The 16,450-nt window shown below is 33.6% G+C and overlaps 1 protein-coding gene across 1 annotated transcript in view; it reads right to left on the bottom strand.

Annotated features, from left to right (window-relative positions):
* UBR1 (ubiquitin protein ligase E3 component n-recognin 1) overlaps nt 1-16,450 on the bottom strand; it is a 120,984-nt gene that overhangs the window by 88,052 nt on the left and 16,482 nt on the right. The window contains exons 3-5 of the mRNA XM_054565522.1: nt 14,422-14,500; nt 5,597-5,707; nt 1,683-1,813 (exon numbers count right to left, since the gene is read on the bottom strand). Coding sequence (XP_054421497.1) covers nt 1,683-1,813; nt 5,597-5,707; nt 14,422-14,500 — 321 coding nt within the window. The remainder of the gene's footprint in view (nt 1-1,682; nt 1,814-5,596; nt 5,708-14,421; nt 14,501-16,450) is intronic.

Raw genomic sequence — 16,450 nt, 5'->3', positions numbered from 1 at the left:
GAGAGAGAAATGTTATCAGTTGACTCCTGTATGCAACCCCTTACCCCTGACCAGGGATTGAACTCACAACCTTTAGGTGTATAGGATGACACTCCAATCAACTGAGCCACCTGGCCAAGGAACATTTAAGTGTTTTTTGTTTTTTGGTTTTTTTTAAATGTATAGACGTTAAATGCTAGCACTACCATTTGACTGAGTGAGGGACTTATATAGACACGTAGGTAGTGTAACTTTTTTAATATTGCTGAGATGACAATGCCTCTCCCATCTCTAAGAAAAGTATGATGTCTACATTTAACAGTGGTGTGAGGATCTTATAAAATTTGTGAAAACACCTCTTATGGGCTACATAAAATTAGATGTTAGCAGTTTACAATAAGCTTTTACAATACACTCAATTATTGATTCTTGTAACTCTAAGGGGCAGATTTTCCTGGGCCTCTTACAGCTTAGGATACAGAAGTTCAAAAAGACTTCTTTGTGGTCACAATGCCAATAAGCAGTGAGAAGGATTAGAACTCAAATTTGTGAATCTGAAGTCTGATGCTGCCTACATACATACCACACTCAAGCAACTCTCCCTTTTTAGGCAGGCAAATCGCTAACTAGTATTATGTTGACCAACACAATTTCTTAAAGGGTTTAACTGATGTTATCACATATTTGAAATTAAAACCTTTGTGGACACAATCTCTAATGATCTTTATTTCCCCTAGCAGTTTATGGACCAAAAAGAGTCAAAACAATATGTTTACTGTCTTTATAAGCTGAAATTCTTAATTTTCTCTCCTAAAATAAAACAACCGAAAAACCCAGTAAACTCAAAGAAGAAATGGTATTTAGATTTGTGATGTAATTTTGTGAACTTGCTAAAAATTATAAAACAGATAAAAAAATTTTCACAAGGCCCAAATCTTCCTATCAGGTCTGGAATTCCCTTTTGTGTTTATTAACAGAAAATATTATTGACCCTGGCCAGGTAACTCAGTTGGTTAGGGCATCGTTCTGATCTCTAGTCAGGGTATATACCAGAAGCAACTAATGAATGCATAAGCAGAACAAATCAATGTTTCTAAATAAATAAATAAATAAATAAATAAATAAAGCAGATATTACTGTCACTGAAAGACTTATTTATGGCTATCAGGAATTGCTGGATTTGAGCTTAAAAATGTTAAATATCTACATCTGAAATAATCCTAGATATCAAAGCACACGGCAAAGAGCCATCTTCTCATTCTCGTCATCAAACTTTTCGATCATAAAGGCCTGGACTAAAGGAAGATACACTATGCTACAGTCCCTACCTTTGTTCCCAACCCTCTGGGAAACCTGGAGGTTGGTTCAGGCCAGTATAAAACTAGGCAATTTACTACTTGTTTACCGAAATAAGTGGCTGCTAGGGACTTGTAAATCATTTAGAACAAGACCCCAAAAATATTTTTTTTCTTAAAAATCAGAAGCTCCTCTTTAGGCTCTTCTTTTTGGCTTAATTTTTGTTAGTGCCTAGTAGAGCATCTCATATAAATGGACATTTTGAAAGTATTCCCAAGATATAATTCTTTATAGAATTTTCATAATGATAATAAGTTAAGCAGTAAATAACAAAAACATTTTTCCAACACTTATTTTGCAATATAAATCACCATCGCTAAAACTTCTACCTTTTGAAAACTTCCCACCTTATCTGGAGTTCAGAAGGCAGTTCTTTTTCCTCTTCCCATATAGTCATTTCTACAATGTATTTTATAACTGAAGGGAATACTTTCCTGGCTTGGGCAATTACCTCTTCATTCAGTGGACAACGTAAGTTCTGTAAGAAAGTAGAGAAAAACACACTACCAACACTGTATACAAAAAAATGGATGAGGAAGATAATGCTATAAATTTATAATAATTATTTTAATGAATTCAATATACCATCCTCCAGGAATGAAATCATGTTGACCTCAAAAGGGTTGCTATTCATATCAGTTTAGCTTAATGTGGCCAAGTTGGTGATACAGATAACAGAAAGGACAGGAGGCAGAACCATGCCCCCCTTTTAGTGAGGCTCTCCCTTATGAATGTTCTCTGCCTTTCTTAGTAGCCTCATTATTATAATATCAGGGAACTACTGGTTATCCCTTATAGCTTACAAAAAACTTTGTCATAATTTATTTCAACTGATCCTCATAGCCACTCTGTAAGAAAGGTAGATAATTAATGACATTTAAAGGATAAGAAACCCATGCAAAGCCAAAGAGCCTATAAATAGTGGAAGGAAGACTAAAACTTGGTCTTTTGAGTGCCATAAAAAACAGTTCTTTTCATTACAGAACATCGCCTCAATAAAAGTCTTGTTCAAACCAATCAGCTAAAAAAATGTATCCAAATGCTCTGTATCATAAGCCATTATGGAAATGCAAATCAAAACCACAATGACATACCCGTTCATACCTGTTTGGGTGACTATAATCAAAAAGGCAGAAAATAACAAGTATTGGTCAGGATGAAGAAAAATTTGAACTCTTATACACTGTTGGTAAAGATGTGAAATGGTGCAGCCAATTTGGAAAATGGTCTAACAGATGCTCAAAATGTTAAGCATAGTTAACACATGACCCAACCATTCCACTCCTAGCCAGCTATCCAAGGAAAAGGAAAGCATATATCTGCACAAAAACTTATATGCAAATGTTCATAGCGGTATTATTGATAATAGCCAGAAAGTGGAAACACCCAAAAAGCCATCAACTGATAAACTGATAAGTATAATGTAGTATACATCTATACACTGGAGTATTACTTGATCATAAAGAGGAATGAAGTACATGCTACAACATAAATGAACCTTGAAAACATGCTAGGTAAAAGAAACCCATCACAAAAAAACATACATTGTGTGATCCCACTTACATAAAATGTCCTGAATAGGCAAATCTATAGAGACAAATTGGGTGTCTAAGTCTGGGGAGTTTGAAAAAAATAAAGAGTGACTGTTTATGAACATAGGGTTTCTCTGAAAGTGATGAAGATGTTCTATAATTCATGATGATAGTTACACAACTCTGTGAATATACTGAAAAAACACTATGCACTTTAAATGGGTGAATTTTCTTATATGGTATGCAAGTTATGTCACAATAAGCTATTTAAACAAAAGACAAACAGGGAAAAAATATAGTAGCTCCTTAAGACAAAAAAAAACCAACAGAAATTCAGTATAAATTTGTGAGATACCTGGTCTGTGTTGAAGAGCTGAGTTAATTACTTGGTAGTATTGGAAAAAAACACAAAGAGCTGCCGTATTAACAAACAGTAACTCTTCCTCTGATCCAGAAATATGAGGTGTTTTTCCATTTATTTAGATCTTTTAAAAATTTCTTTCAACAATGTTTAATAGTTTCCAAAATATAAATTTTATGTCTTTTCTTAAATTGATTCCTAAATATTTTATTTTCTTTGATACTATAGTAAATTGAATTTTTCATTAATTTCATCTTCAAATTACTCATCAAAATGTATAGAAATACAAGTAATTTTTGTATAATTATCTTGTATCCTATAATCTTGCTGAACTTATTTATTAGTTCTAATAATTTTTTAGTGGATTCCTTAGGATTTTCTATATATAAAATCACGTCATCTGTCAATAGAGCTAGTTTTAGTCTTTCTTTTCCAATACGGATGCCTTTTATTTCTTTTTCTTGCTTAACTGCCCTCACTAGAACCTCCAGTACAATAATAAATGTGGCAAGAACTGAATCTTTGTCTTATTCCTGGTGTTAGGGAGACAGTATGCAGTATAATTACAGCTGTGAGTTTTTCTCAGATGTACTTGAGGAGGTTGAGGAAGTTCTTTTCTATTAAGTTTATTAAGTATTTTTATAATGAAAGTGTGTTGGATTTAGTCAAATGATTTTCGTGTGTCTGTTGTGATGATTGTGTGGTTTGGTTTTTATTCTATTTATATGGTTTATTACATTAACTGATTTTCAGATATTAAACTATGTACTGGATTTTATGTCAGATGACACTCATTATGTCACATCACCCCACTATTAATAATGATGCTAATATTCATCACCGGATACCTCCATTGTCAAGTTTCACTTTTTTCCTCTTATGACTAGCAAGTAAACTATGAGATGACAATTTAGAACCATGTGAATATTGTCCCTCATCAATTCAAGTCTTAATGGTTTTTGCATCCATTAATTATCCTTACCTACCATATATTTCCTTAGGACTTGCCAAATGTTAATTTTTCTTATTCTATTATCCCTTCTTTATTAGCTAGTGTAAACCTAGAAAGAAAGAGCTTTACCTCATTAACTAGAAATACTTGTTTACTAAGACACACAATTCCTACCAATTTTTAGAGTAAAGAATTGATATAATAACCACTACCATGGCAACAAACTTCTATTTTAGCTTTCATAAACATCCTTAGGAACTCATGAGTATCATTTGGAACTCATGGATTTTTTTAATCCTACCCAAAGACATATTTATTAATTTTTAGACAGAGGTAGGATGAAAGAGAGAAACATTGATGTGAGAGGGAAACATCGATCAGTTGCCTCCCATACACACCCCGATTGGGGATCAAACCCTCAACCTTTTGGTGTAGAGGACTATGCTTCAACCAAGCCACCTAGCAAAGGTGGAACTCATGGATTTCTATATATTCAGTATGAGTCAATCAATTATAGTGGTTATTTGTTGTTATTTTTTTAAAGCTCCAACTGTCCAACTCAGGTCAATGGGAGATGTATCGAGCTGGGTGGGAGGTTCTTTTGACACATACCCATTCTTACAAGCTTACCTATTCCCTGAGCAAGGCCTGGAATCCAGTATTTTCACAGCAATCCCTGATTTTATTTAGTGGGGAACAATACTTAAATAGATCAAAATTTGAACTCTAGGGATGTTCACTGCTATAGGATAAATAGTTTAAAGAGTATGAAAACTCTTTATTCTTCGAGTTTTAAAAAGAATTCCTCTGTGAAACTATTTGAACATAGCATTTTTTAGAAAGTATTGTCTTTTGACAATTTTCTGAATTTCTTCAGAATTTGTTATAAATTGTTTAAGTGTTCTGTGTTTGAATAAACTATCGCACTTTATATTAATAGAAAAATCCATTTTCAAATGTATTTATAGATTCATATAAAGAGTCTTTTATAATCCTTTTAATAACTTCTGTGGTTCTATGATTGCTTCCTCATTCTCCTTACTAATTATCTATATCTGAGCTGGCTTCATTATTTTTCCTTGATTAGCATGTACAGTGGATAATCAATCTGTTGACTTTTTTTTAAAGAAAAGTAACGATTAAATTCATGTGTCAGTTCTACTGTTTTCAAATTTATTACATTTGGTTTCTATCAATAATAACTTCCATTTGCTTTTTTAGGATTAAATATGTATTATTTACTCTTACTTATCAAACTGACAGCTTAAAAAATATTCTGAGTTTTCTTTTCATTATGAATTCACTATCAGGATTATCAATGGAATTCAGTTTAATCCATACATATAACATTTACTTCTATCTAATTTCATCAAGCTTAAAGTAGTTAGCATTTTAAAAAAATACTAATATTCTTACCTCTTTGGTAGTACCTGCTGTCCCAGGTTCATGACTTACACAAAAAGGGCCAGTTTTCCAGGCCTCTGTATCTCCACAGTCACAAAATCCTCCTCCAGTAGAAGTATGCATCTAATAAATGAAAAATAAGTTTGTCTTGATTTCAAAATATATTACAAAACAAAGAAGAATGATACAGATGACTCAAGTAATAAATGTTCTCTAACACTTTAACCTTAATTTCATTTAATGTAGTGGAAACTAGATATATCAAAAACCTAAAAACTAACCACAACTGAAATGGACCTTCAAAATTGATAAATTTTTGAAACATACTCTAATTTTTAAATAATTTTTTAAATTTATAGATTTTAGAGAGAGAAAGGGAGGAAGGTGGGAGAGTGCCTAAATAATAGTTTTTAAAATTTTGTACTAATGGAGAACAGATTGTGAAGTGTGCAAAAATAATCTATACAATATCCAGAATGCTTGAGTAATGAGATTTTCTAATTAAACAATTAAAATTCATTATAATGATACCTATATTGTATTTAAGAAATATATAAAGTATTTTCATCTATTTGGTGTCCCACAGCAACTAATATTATTTACATTTTTCCTGTAACGTTTCTTGTAAAAAAAAAAATTGCCTAAAATATACTAAGCCAGATAGAGAATGATGACAATGTCCTGATTTTGAATCTTCCCCAGAATTTCCCCCTCCAAAACATACAATGAAAAAGGAGAACAATAAAACAAGGAAACAACAAAAAAAAAATACCACAACTTTCAAATGACATTCTATCAGAGTTCCCATTGCGTATCACTGCAAGCCTGTGGATTCAGACAAGAGAGGGGCGCTCAAGAGACTCCATTAAAGACAGCAGAGGAATACAGATAACTTAGATAAAGCATAGACAAAATCACACTCAAAAAGAGAAAGCCCAATGCTAAGGAACAACTGCTGAACACAGGCTGGGACTTGGTGGTTCAGAGAAAAAAGAGAACGAAAGTCAGCAGGAGAACAAGAAGTGGCAACCTCAGAGAAATACTGCTTTTGGAAGAAAATAAAATACATTTAAAAAGGTGGTAAGCCCTTAATGATGTGGTAGTAAATGAAAAAGGAAATAAGAAGGGAAAATTAACGATCCTACCGAAGTGGGAGAACCAACAGATGCCTAACCCTCTCCTCCCCTCACCACTACTACCACCATCATCTGTATAAGAAAGTTAACAGAAGAGAGCAAAATGACAGAAGAGAGTATTTGTGAACCCTGTCCATGAAGTAAAATCAAAAAAAGGGCAAAAAATGCAAATAAGAGCCATAGCCTAATCACGAAGCTAAAGAAAACTGTAACATAATTCTCCAAACTAAATTACATAGCCTTACACAAGTATTTGGGGATATAAAAATCCTCAGTCAGATTAAAACAACTTTTATCTGAAATACAAAAACTAAGAACAGAGTGCAATACACCCCAAAAGAAAAAAGGTTAAATAAAATGAGACTTTATGGAACTCAGGAAAAAAAAATTAGACAATCATATCAGAAATCAATTCTAAATTACAAGGTGTCCAAGATAATAGACTTAATGGAAGTTAATAAATAGCATTGAAACAGAGCAGGAAAACAAAGAGAATGTAAATATGATGAAGTAAAGAAATACAGGGTCAGAGAAAAAGTGGTTGAAATAAGATACAGGCTTAAGAAAACCAATGTAAGTATAACTAGGGTCTCCAAAAAGAAAATCAAAATGATGTAAAGAGCACATATTTGAAATTGTAATCTAATAAAGCTTCCTGGAAAAAAAAAGATATAAATATATACACTAAAAGAACCCATGAGGAACCGAGAAAAAACTCACTCAGTATGATCAACTCTAAAATATACTAAACCAATTAGACTTCAAAGATAAAAGCCCAGAGACCTTTGGGCAAAGAGATGAAATAACATAACAGCAAGAAAATTAGACTGACATCAGACTTCTCAGTAACAACATATAAAACAAGACAACATCAGAGCAGCATTTTCCAAGACACAAAATGTAAGCCAAAGTCATTATCTCTAGCCAAGCTATAAAAATACAATTCTGAACACATCAGAACTTTGGGAAAACATGTAACGTGTGCTCTTCCTGAAGTTTCTAGGTGAGCAGAGATCAGTACACTTTCTGTATAAAGGAACAGATAGTAAATATTTTAGGTTTTACACATCATAAGTCTCTATTGAATTACTCAATTCTGTTGTAGTACAGAAGTAGCCGTAGACAATAAACGAATGAGCATGGCTAAGTTCCAATAAAATTTTATTTGTGGGCACTGAAACTTTACTTTCATATAATTTTAACATATCATAAAATACAATTTTTCTATATTTTATTCCAACCATCTAAAAATGAAAAATCCATGCAAGCCATACAAAAATAGGCAGTCAACCAGACCTGACCCACAAACTGCAGTTTATTGACCCCTACAGGACAGATGAGGTGACTAGGGAAACTTCAGAAAATGGACAGATGATGAATATTTTATATATTTAACGGTAGGGCTAAGAAAAAAATCAAAGGTGAGATATGTACAGAAACATGTAAACATATGATCTCACAAACAGAAAGACTACAACTAAGAAATAAGAGAAGGAAAAGAGAAAGTAACATGACATCATCAACTACCATATACATAATTGAAGGGAGTCAAAGATACCATTAAAACTGACAGACTAAATAATAAAAAGTAAGAAAAGAGATAAAAAGAAACTAAGGGCAGTACAAAAATTATTATACAGAGGTAACCTCTAGAAAAAAAGTACCAAAAGAAATTAGCATATACAAATCAATATTTATTCCTTCATACACATAGTAAACTGAAAAATTCTAGACTCATCCATAGTTACAAAAAATAAAGCTGTGTCTAAAGAAAGTAAAACATAATCATAATCTATGGGAATGTCATAGAAACAAGGCACAAAATTCAGAAACATTTTTTTAAATAGCAAATTTAACAGTATACAAATTTAGGACATCAATAAGATAAATGATAGTATAAATCAAGTTTAAAAGAAAACAAATCTTGCAAAGCCAAACATACACAAGTTACAGTTCAGCTATGCCACTCCTAGGTTACTCAAGAGAAATGAAACATGCCCACACAAAAGAATTGCATTTGAATTCTTTCAGCAGCTTTATCTAAAAGCTAGAAACACCCCAAATATTCATCAGCTGATGACAAGATAATAAATTGTGGCACATTCATATAAGGGCATACGGATTAAAAAGGAACAAACTGCTGATACATGAGAGGATCTCAAAGGTATTATGCTAAGTGAAAAAAAAACAGTTACTACATACTATATGATTTCATTTATATGACATTTTGAAAATGTAAAACTATATAGATAGAAAATATATCAGTGACTGCCAGAAGCTGGGGGTAAGAAGGAAAAAGAACTGCAAAGGAGAACTAGAGAACTTGTGGGGATAATATAAATGTTTTGTATCTTGAGGGTAGGTTTTATTGTGTATAAATTATATCTCAACAAATATTACTTAAAAATTAAAAGTTTTAAAAGACAAACACAGTAAGAGAATATCTGTAAAGTATATAACAGCAGTAAGGAAAAGACAAGAAAAATAAGTAAAAAATAGAAAAAAGGCAATACACACAAGAATACGAAAAGGTGTTAATTACTAGTAACAACAGAAATGCAAATTAAAATAATGAGATTATTTCAGTAATTTAAAACCTATTTTACTAACAGATTGACAAAAAGTAAATACACTGATTAAATAGTTTGTGAGGCACAGAGAAAGAACATTCTCATATCCTTTTAATAGGAATATAAGTTGGCATAATTCAAGAACCACGCTTGGCAAAAATCTATATAAATTTTAAATGCACATACTGTTCAATCCAGAAAATCTACCTCTATGGATCTAGCCTTAGGTATTCTTGAATATATAAACTGAATTATATGAAAACAAAGATAGATGTACATTCCAATATTTGTTGATTAGTGAAAAGCCGGAAACAATATAATAGTCTAGAAAGAGGGGATAGGTTAAATATATGGTAATATGGTCTCACAAAGGAATGCAGTAATTAAATAAGGCAAGCGAGTTACTATATGTATCAACATAGATTTATAGAATTATCCTCATGATATGCTGTTAAGATAAAAACAAGTTGCAAAAAAAGGAGTATATAGTAGGATCCAATTTATACACACACACACACACACACACAGATTTCCTAAATATATAAATATATGTATGTCTGTGTGGATATTTGTAAATACATAAAAAAAAGATCTGTAAGGATGTATGTTAAAGTGTGCTTAGTTTAACAAAGTACAATGAGCCAAAAGGCAACTATTATTTATAATCTTCTATATTATTATTATTTTTATCCACGCCTCAAGGACATGCATATTGATTTCAGAGATGGGGGAAGGGAAGGGGAGAGAGAGGAGAGAAACATCAATGTGAGGGAAACAGTGATTGGGTGCCTTCTTGTACACGCACCTACTGGAGACCCTTGCAACCCAGGCATGTGCCCTGACCAGCAATCAAACCCTCAACCTTTCAGTTTATGGGAAGATGCTCCAACCAAGTGAGCCACATGGGCCAGGGCTTTTATGTATTTGAATTTTTAAAAGGTAAGTTTTATTGTATTGTCTGGTAAATAAACATTTATTTTTTTAATCCTCGCCCAAAGATGTTTATTGATTTTAAAGAGTGGAAGAGGGAGAAACACTGATTGCTTGCCTCTCATATGCACCCCAACTGGGGATCAAACTAACAACCAAGGCATGTGCCCTGATAAGGGATCAAACCCACAAAATTCTGGTGCACAGGATGATGCTCCAATTAACTGAGCCACCCAGCCTGGGCAAATAAACATTTGTTAATGCTTTCATATTCCAAAGACAATATGCATATACAAATACTCATCATGTAAGATTACAACAGGCTGATGTTAATATAGACATTGATATTTTTATAATTAAATCTTAGATATCAGCTCTGCCTATAATTTAACACTTTTGAGCCTATCACTTTATTTCAAAAAATGTTGAAAGCATTTATGTCCCAGGTACTATGACAGACAATAGGAAGTATAAAGTATTGAGACCTGAAACTTGTCCTGGAGAGAGCTTATAGTCAGGTAGGGATGAAAACCACAAACATAAATATATCACTGCCAATTAGTAAATAAAGACAGAGACAGGCAAAGGAATAGAACAGAGAAAAATAACATTGTTAGTGAGTTTTTTCTTCTCCAGGGATATTCTGACTTTATGACATGTTCCAAAAAGAGTAAAAAGGTTACAAGCCAGCCTGGTTTTCAGTATCAGCTTCCAAGATACAAGACCCTAGTTAGGTGAACTCAGCTACTATTTTGGTTCTACTTGATCAAAGTTGTATTATTCTGATCTTGACTTCTTAGAATTTAATCTACTATTCAAATCAAAAACTTTGGTCCTCTTTTTTGCCCACCTGGCAAACATACTAGGCTGAAAGAGAGGGACAGAGAGAGAAACATTGATCAGCTGCCTCCCTCAGGCACCTGGTTTCGGGGGGAGAAACCAGCAACCTAGCCTGCCCATCCCACAGTCACCATGGGCACTGGAAGGATGGCCACCCAGCCACTGACCAAGAAGGCCCTGGAGACAGTACAACTCAGGAGTAACTTGTCCTACCCTGGGGGCTATCAGCAGACATCGGCTGGCATCTGGGAAGTGGTACTTCAATATATTCCATCAAGTATGACAGAGCTATAGCACATGCTGGACAAGGGACCTTCAGAAGCAGACAGATGGTACTGAATGTCCGGGGGTGGGAAGAAGACGCTTGTGGGGAGGGACCTATGCATGTCCCCAGCTCTCACCATATTTTATGATGTTTTAGTGGGTGGTTATTTGTGGTATTTTTCTCTAAATTTTCTTTTTAATGCAAGAAATATTTTAAAATAAAAAAATATATACATGGCCCTGGCAGGGTGGCTTAGTTGGTTGGAGCAACATCTTCATATGCCAAGACTGTTAGTTCAAATATCCGGCCAGGGCACATACAAGAAGCAACCAATGAATACAACAGTGTGTGGAACAACATATAGAAATCAATCAATCTCTCTCTCTCTCTCTCTCCCCCCCACCTCTCTCTCATATCAATAAATTAGATCTATATAGCTGGGCATAAATCTTTTTTTAAGTCCTCACGAGAGGATATGTTCATTGATTTTTAGAGAGGAAGAGAGAGAGAAACACAGATGTGAGAGAGAAACATTGATCAATTGCCTCCCATACATGCCCCCAACCCAGGATCGAATATGCGACCTTTGGGTGAACAGGACAATGCTCCAAACAGCTGAGCCACTCAGCCAGGGCATAAAGCCTTCCCCTGCCAAAAAAATCTTTGTACTGTCAGCAAGAATTACTGCAAAATAAATGGCCAAAGACCTTGCTCCTATTATCCAGGAAGATAGCAAAATTAAGTGGTAGTGCAAGGGTATTCCATTATTCCATATTCACCATTGTAAAATAAGAAAAGAGAAACATTAAGAACAATTGAAAAATCCATTTTAATAGTGATGGTAAAATTATTTAAAAAGTTGGGTTCAGTTAGAGTTTCTGTTAAAAGGTTTCTGCATGTCCTGACTGGTTGGGCATTGTCCCACAAACTGAAAGGTGGCTGGTTCGACTCCCAGTCAGGGCATATGACTGGGTTGCAATCCAGGTCCTAGCTGGGGACATATGAGAGGCAACCAATCGATGTTTCTCTTACCCTGATGTTTCTCTTCCTTATTTTCTTCCTCCCTTCCTTTCTCTCTAAAAAATAAATATAATCTTTAAAAAGGTTCTGCAGTTCTGCAGGTTTCCTCACTGTTGCCTGTACTACCTTTGGTATAATTCTTTCCTAAAACAATTTGACAAAGTATACTAAGAACTTTTAAATGTTCATTTTAAAAAATTAATAGACTTTATTTTTTAGAGTAGCTTGTTTAAAGAAAAACTGAGCAGAAAATATGGAGTTCATATATACCCTTTCTTTCCTGGACCCTACAGTGTTTCCCATATTATTAAGATCTTCTCCTGCCTGGTGTGGCTCAGTGAATTGAATGCTGGCCTGCGAACCAAAGTGTCACTGGTTTGACTCCCAGTCAGAGCACATGCCTGGGTTGCGTGAAAGGCAACCACACATTGATGTTTCTTTTCCTCTCTTTCTCCTTCCCTTCCCCTCTCTCAATAAACAGATAAATAAAATCTTAAAAAAAAAATCTTGCATTAGTGTGGTACATTTGTTACAATTGAGGAATATAACCAATGATCAAATATATAAATTCCATCAGTGATTAGCTTAGTAATCTTGGGAAAACATTTTAACCACACTGTATCATAGGCTTCTCAATCTGTTTTTCCTTGTGCATAATAATAATACCTATAACCTCTATTTATGGCGCATCACTTCCAGAGCTAAAAGCAATAATGGCAAGGCCAGTCTAAAAACATAAAGAGTATGCGCTGTCCAGGTAGCTCAGTTGGTTAGAGTGTTGTCCCCATATCCCAAGGTTATGAGTTTGATTCCCAGTCAGGGCACATACAAGAATTGACCAAAGGGTGCATATATCAGTGGAACAACATGTAGATGTTTCTCTTTCTCCTTACCTCACTCTCTCTCAAATCAATTTAAAAATAAAACATAAAGCACACTTTCAACTCTATAGAAGACATAGTCTACATAACTCGAAGACAGTATTTATATTTACATAAAACTTTAGATATGTTATATAAACAAAAAGAAACATCAGTTATCATGTCTGTCTAAACCCAGAGTACAAAGCCAGTACTATTATTTGAGAAATACATTTCAGCTCAAAATAGCAAGGTTGTCTAAAAATGTAACAGGAAAGAAAAAAGCCCTCCACTTCATTAGTAATTAGGAAAATTATTAAGATCACAATGTGATACTATAATATAACCACCAGATTGGCTAAAATGAAAAAAAAAAACAACAAATCTTGCAAAAATGTGGAGCACTGGGAACTCTCAGATACTGCTGGAGAGCCTATAAATTGGTATATCCACTTTGGAAAACAGTTTGACATTATCTACTATGACTAAAAATTTATATACTCTAAAACTCAGCAATTCTATTCCAGATATATAGCCCAGAAAAACTCCTGTGCATGTGTACCAAAACACACAAATAAGAATGTTCATGGCAGAATTGTTCATAGCAGCCCCAAATTGGAAGAAATCTACATTATTCATATACAGTGCAATAAATAAAGACAAGATGGATTACTGAGCATTATAAGACCACTGTGAAACTACAGCTACATATATAATGCTGAGTGAAAGAAGTAACTGAACAAGAAAAAGATACAGTATCACTTCAACTATATGAAGTTCAAAGACAGAAAAGTTTACAATATCATTTGAGTGATAAGCTAAAAGGAAAACTGAGGCAACCATTATCACAAAACACAGAAGAGATTATTGAAAGGGGTGAAAGACTGTGATCTAGGAAATGCAAATGGGAGGCCTCTGAGGGCTGGCCAAGTCTTACTCCTTGACCTAAGGAGTGGTTACAAGGATGATTGCTTTATACTTTTTAAGCTCTTCATATGCATTACACAATCTCTTCTGTAAATTTGATATACTCAGATAAAAACTGTATGGGGTTACCTCTTAAGACAGATGTTCCATCACATGATATGTTTAATGAGAATTAAAGGTTCACATGTCAGAACTACAATAGCAGGAATTCAAGAATTGGTCAGGAATATGAACTCAATAGCCAACAGATTCCTGCTAATCTAGATATTTTATGGCTATATTTTCATACCTTGTAACGATGATTTTTATGAACACTATTCTGGAAGCAGTCCATACAGAGCACACATGTTGGATCAATTGCACAATCTCTGAAAAAGATTAAAAATCAGATTCCAAAATTTAGATTACTCCCACTGATGCTAAAGGTATGACTACATTGTAATGTGAATAAGTCTTCTATATTGTCCACAAACTGAACATGAAAATGCTTCAAAAACAGAATTCCAAATAATTCTGGCCTCACTTTAGCCATATTAATCCAAGTTTTGACATTTGGTTTTGTTTCTTAAATCATCCTCATTACTTTGAGCTTGCAAGTGGTTTCAAACTGTTAAGCTTCTCAAAATTAGTTTTGTGAAAAATGATCAATTTTATAAATTATTTGCAATCATCTTACTCTATTTTATTTCTAAATATACTTAACAAACACTGACTGTTCACTGTAAATGAAGCTTGGATAAAGACAAAATTCATTAGAAAGTATCATAAGGGCAGGGATTTCTATTTATTTTATATATTGATAATGTCCTAAGCACCTAGAACAGTGCTTGGTACATAGTAGGTATTCAACTAATACTTAATGAATGAATGAAATTCAATCTCTCTTAATTTCTTCCCTAATAACAACACTTAAAATGTACTAGTTTGTTTAACATTTTCAGGGAAACATTAAGCACAATATACAATAAGTCTTCGCTTAATGTCATCTATAGGTTCTTTGACTTTAAAACCAATTTTATAGTAGGCTAACTGATATTAACAAGAGTTAAGTTCCTATGGCATCTCATCGACATTATAACAAACAACGTTGAACGAAACATTATTTGAGGACCTGCTGTAAATTAGTGCAATATGAAAAATAAAATATTTAGAAGAGTTGAAGAGATGGAATTGGGAAGTTTTAAAAATGAACCTTAAAGGACTAATAGCAAATAAAGATTGCCTAATAATATCCTCTACGACATATATGATCTACTGATTTATTTAGAGCAAGATTTCTAAACCTTAGCTGTAATGACATTTTGAACCAGACAGTTATTTTTTAGGCATAGAGGAGACTGTTCTGTGCATTGTAGGATGTTTAAGCAGCAACCCTGGCCTCTACCTAATAGTATCATTTCCATAGTCGTGACAATTAAAAATGTCTCCATGATACTTTTGGAGAAATGAGGTCTACAAATGTCTACTATGCTTCAGTTGAAACTGATTGGGCTTCAACTAAAAATACATAATATAAATGAACCTTACCATGCTATACAGCAAAATAGTACACAAAACACATAAACTGTCTTTTTCCTAAGAAAAGAATTGGATAATAAGATAGTATGTTCTTAACAGCTAGTAACTATTCATAAACCAGTCAAATCTGGAATTATGGAGAAAAAAGCAATTCTCTGTATTTAAAAGTCTAAAAAGTCACATTCCTAAACTAAACTACCTCTAATAAAGGGGGGGAAACTAAAAGTGCTACTAAGATCTAAAAGTTGAAAATCTGAGGCAGAAGTAGGGAGTAAAAAAGTTCTCTGTGCCACCATGTTTAAGCCAACTACCCTCACAAACAGCAAAAAGCCTAAAGCTGCTTCCAGTTTCTGTACCACTGGCTTCCTTTACCCAACAAAATTCCAACTGTCCCTACAGGTCCACAATCTCTTGGCACCAAATCTCACTTGGTGGCAAAAAAATGACTTGAAATGACACGAGACTACAGACTTTATTTATACCATTTGCTGTGAATATTCATACATTTCTTACAGAAATGCTGCTTTTGATTATAAGATCCTGTCTTGACTCTGCTAGAGAAGTATTCAGAATTCTGAAATACACCTGGCCCCAAGGGTTTCAAAGAAGAATATGTGGACTACATGATAAGGCAAAAATCTACCACTTACACACATTTTTGTAGAACATGAAGAAAAAAATGAGAGAACTGTTTAATTATGTCATACTCAGAAACAAACTATACTAGCAAAAACAGATTTATATGTGCATAATAAAAGAAAGTCAGTTAAGTAGGATTAAACAAGTAATAAACCAAGAAA

The sequence above is a fragment of the Pteronotus mesoamericanus genome, unplaced genomic scaffold (assembly GCF_021234165.1).
Source record: "Pteronotus mesoamericanus isolate MK-2021 breed Mesoamerican mustached bat unplaced genomic scaffold, CSHL_Meso_final contig_164, whole genome shotgun sequence".
Classification (NCBI taxonomy): domain Eukaryota; kingdom Metazoa; phylum Chordata; class Mammalia; order Chiroptera; family Mormoopidae; genus Pteronotus; species Pteronotus mesoamericanus.
The sequence above is the reverse complement of the archived record's forward strand: the minus strand, read 5'-3'. Positions and strand labels throughout refer to the sequence as shown.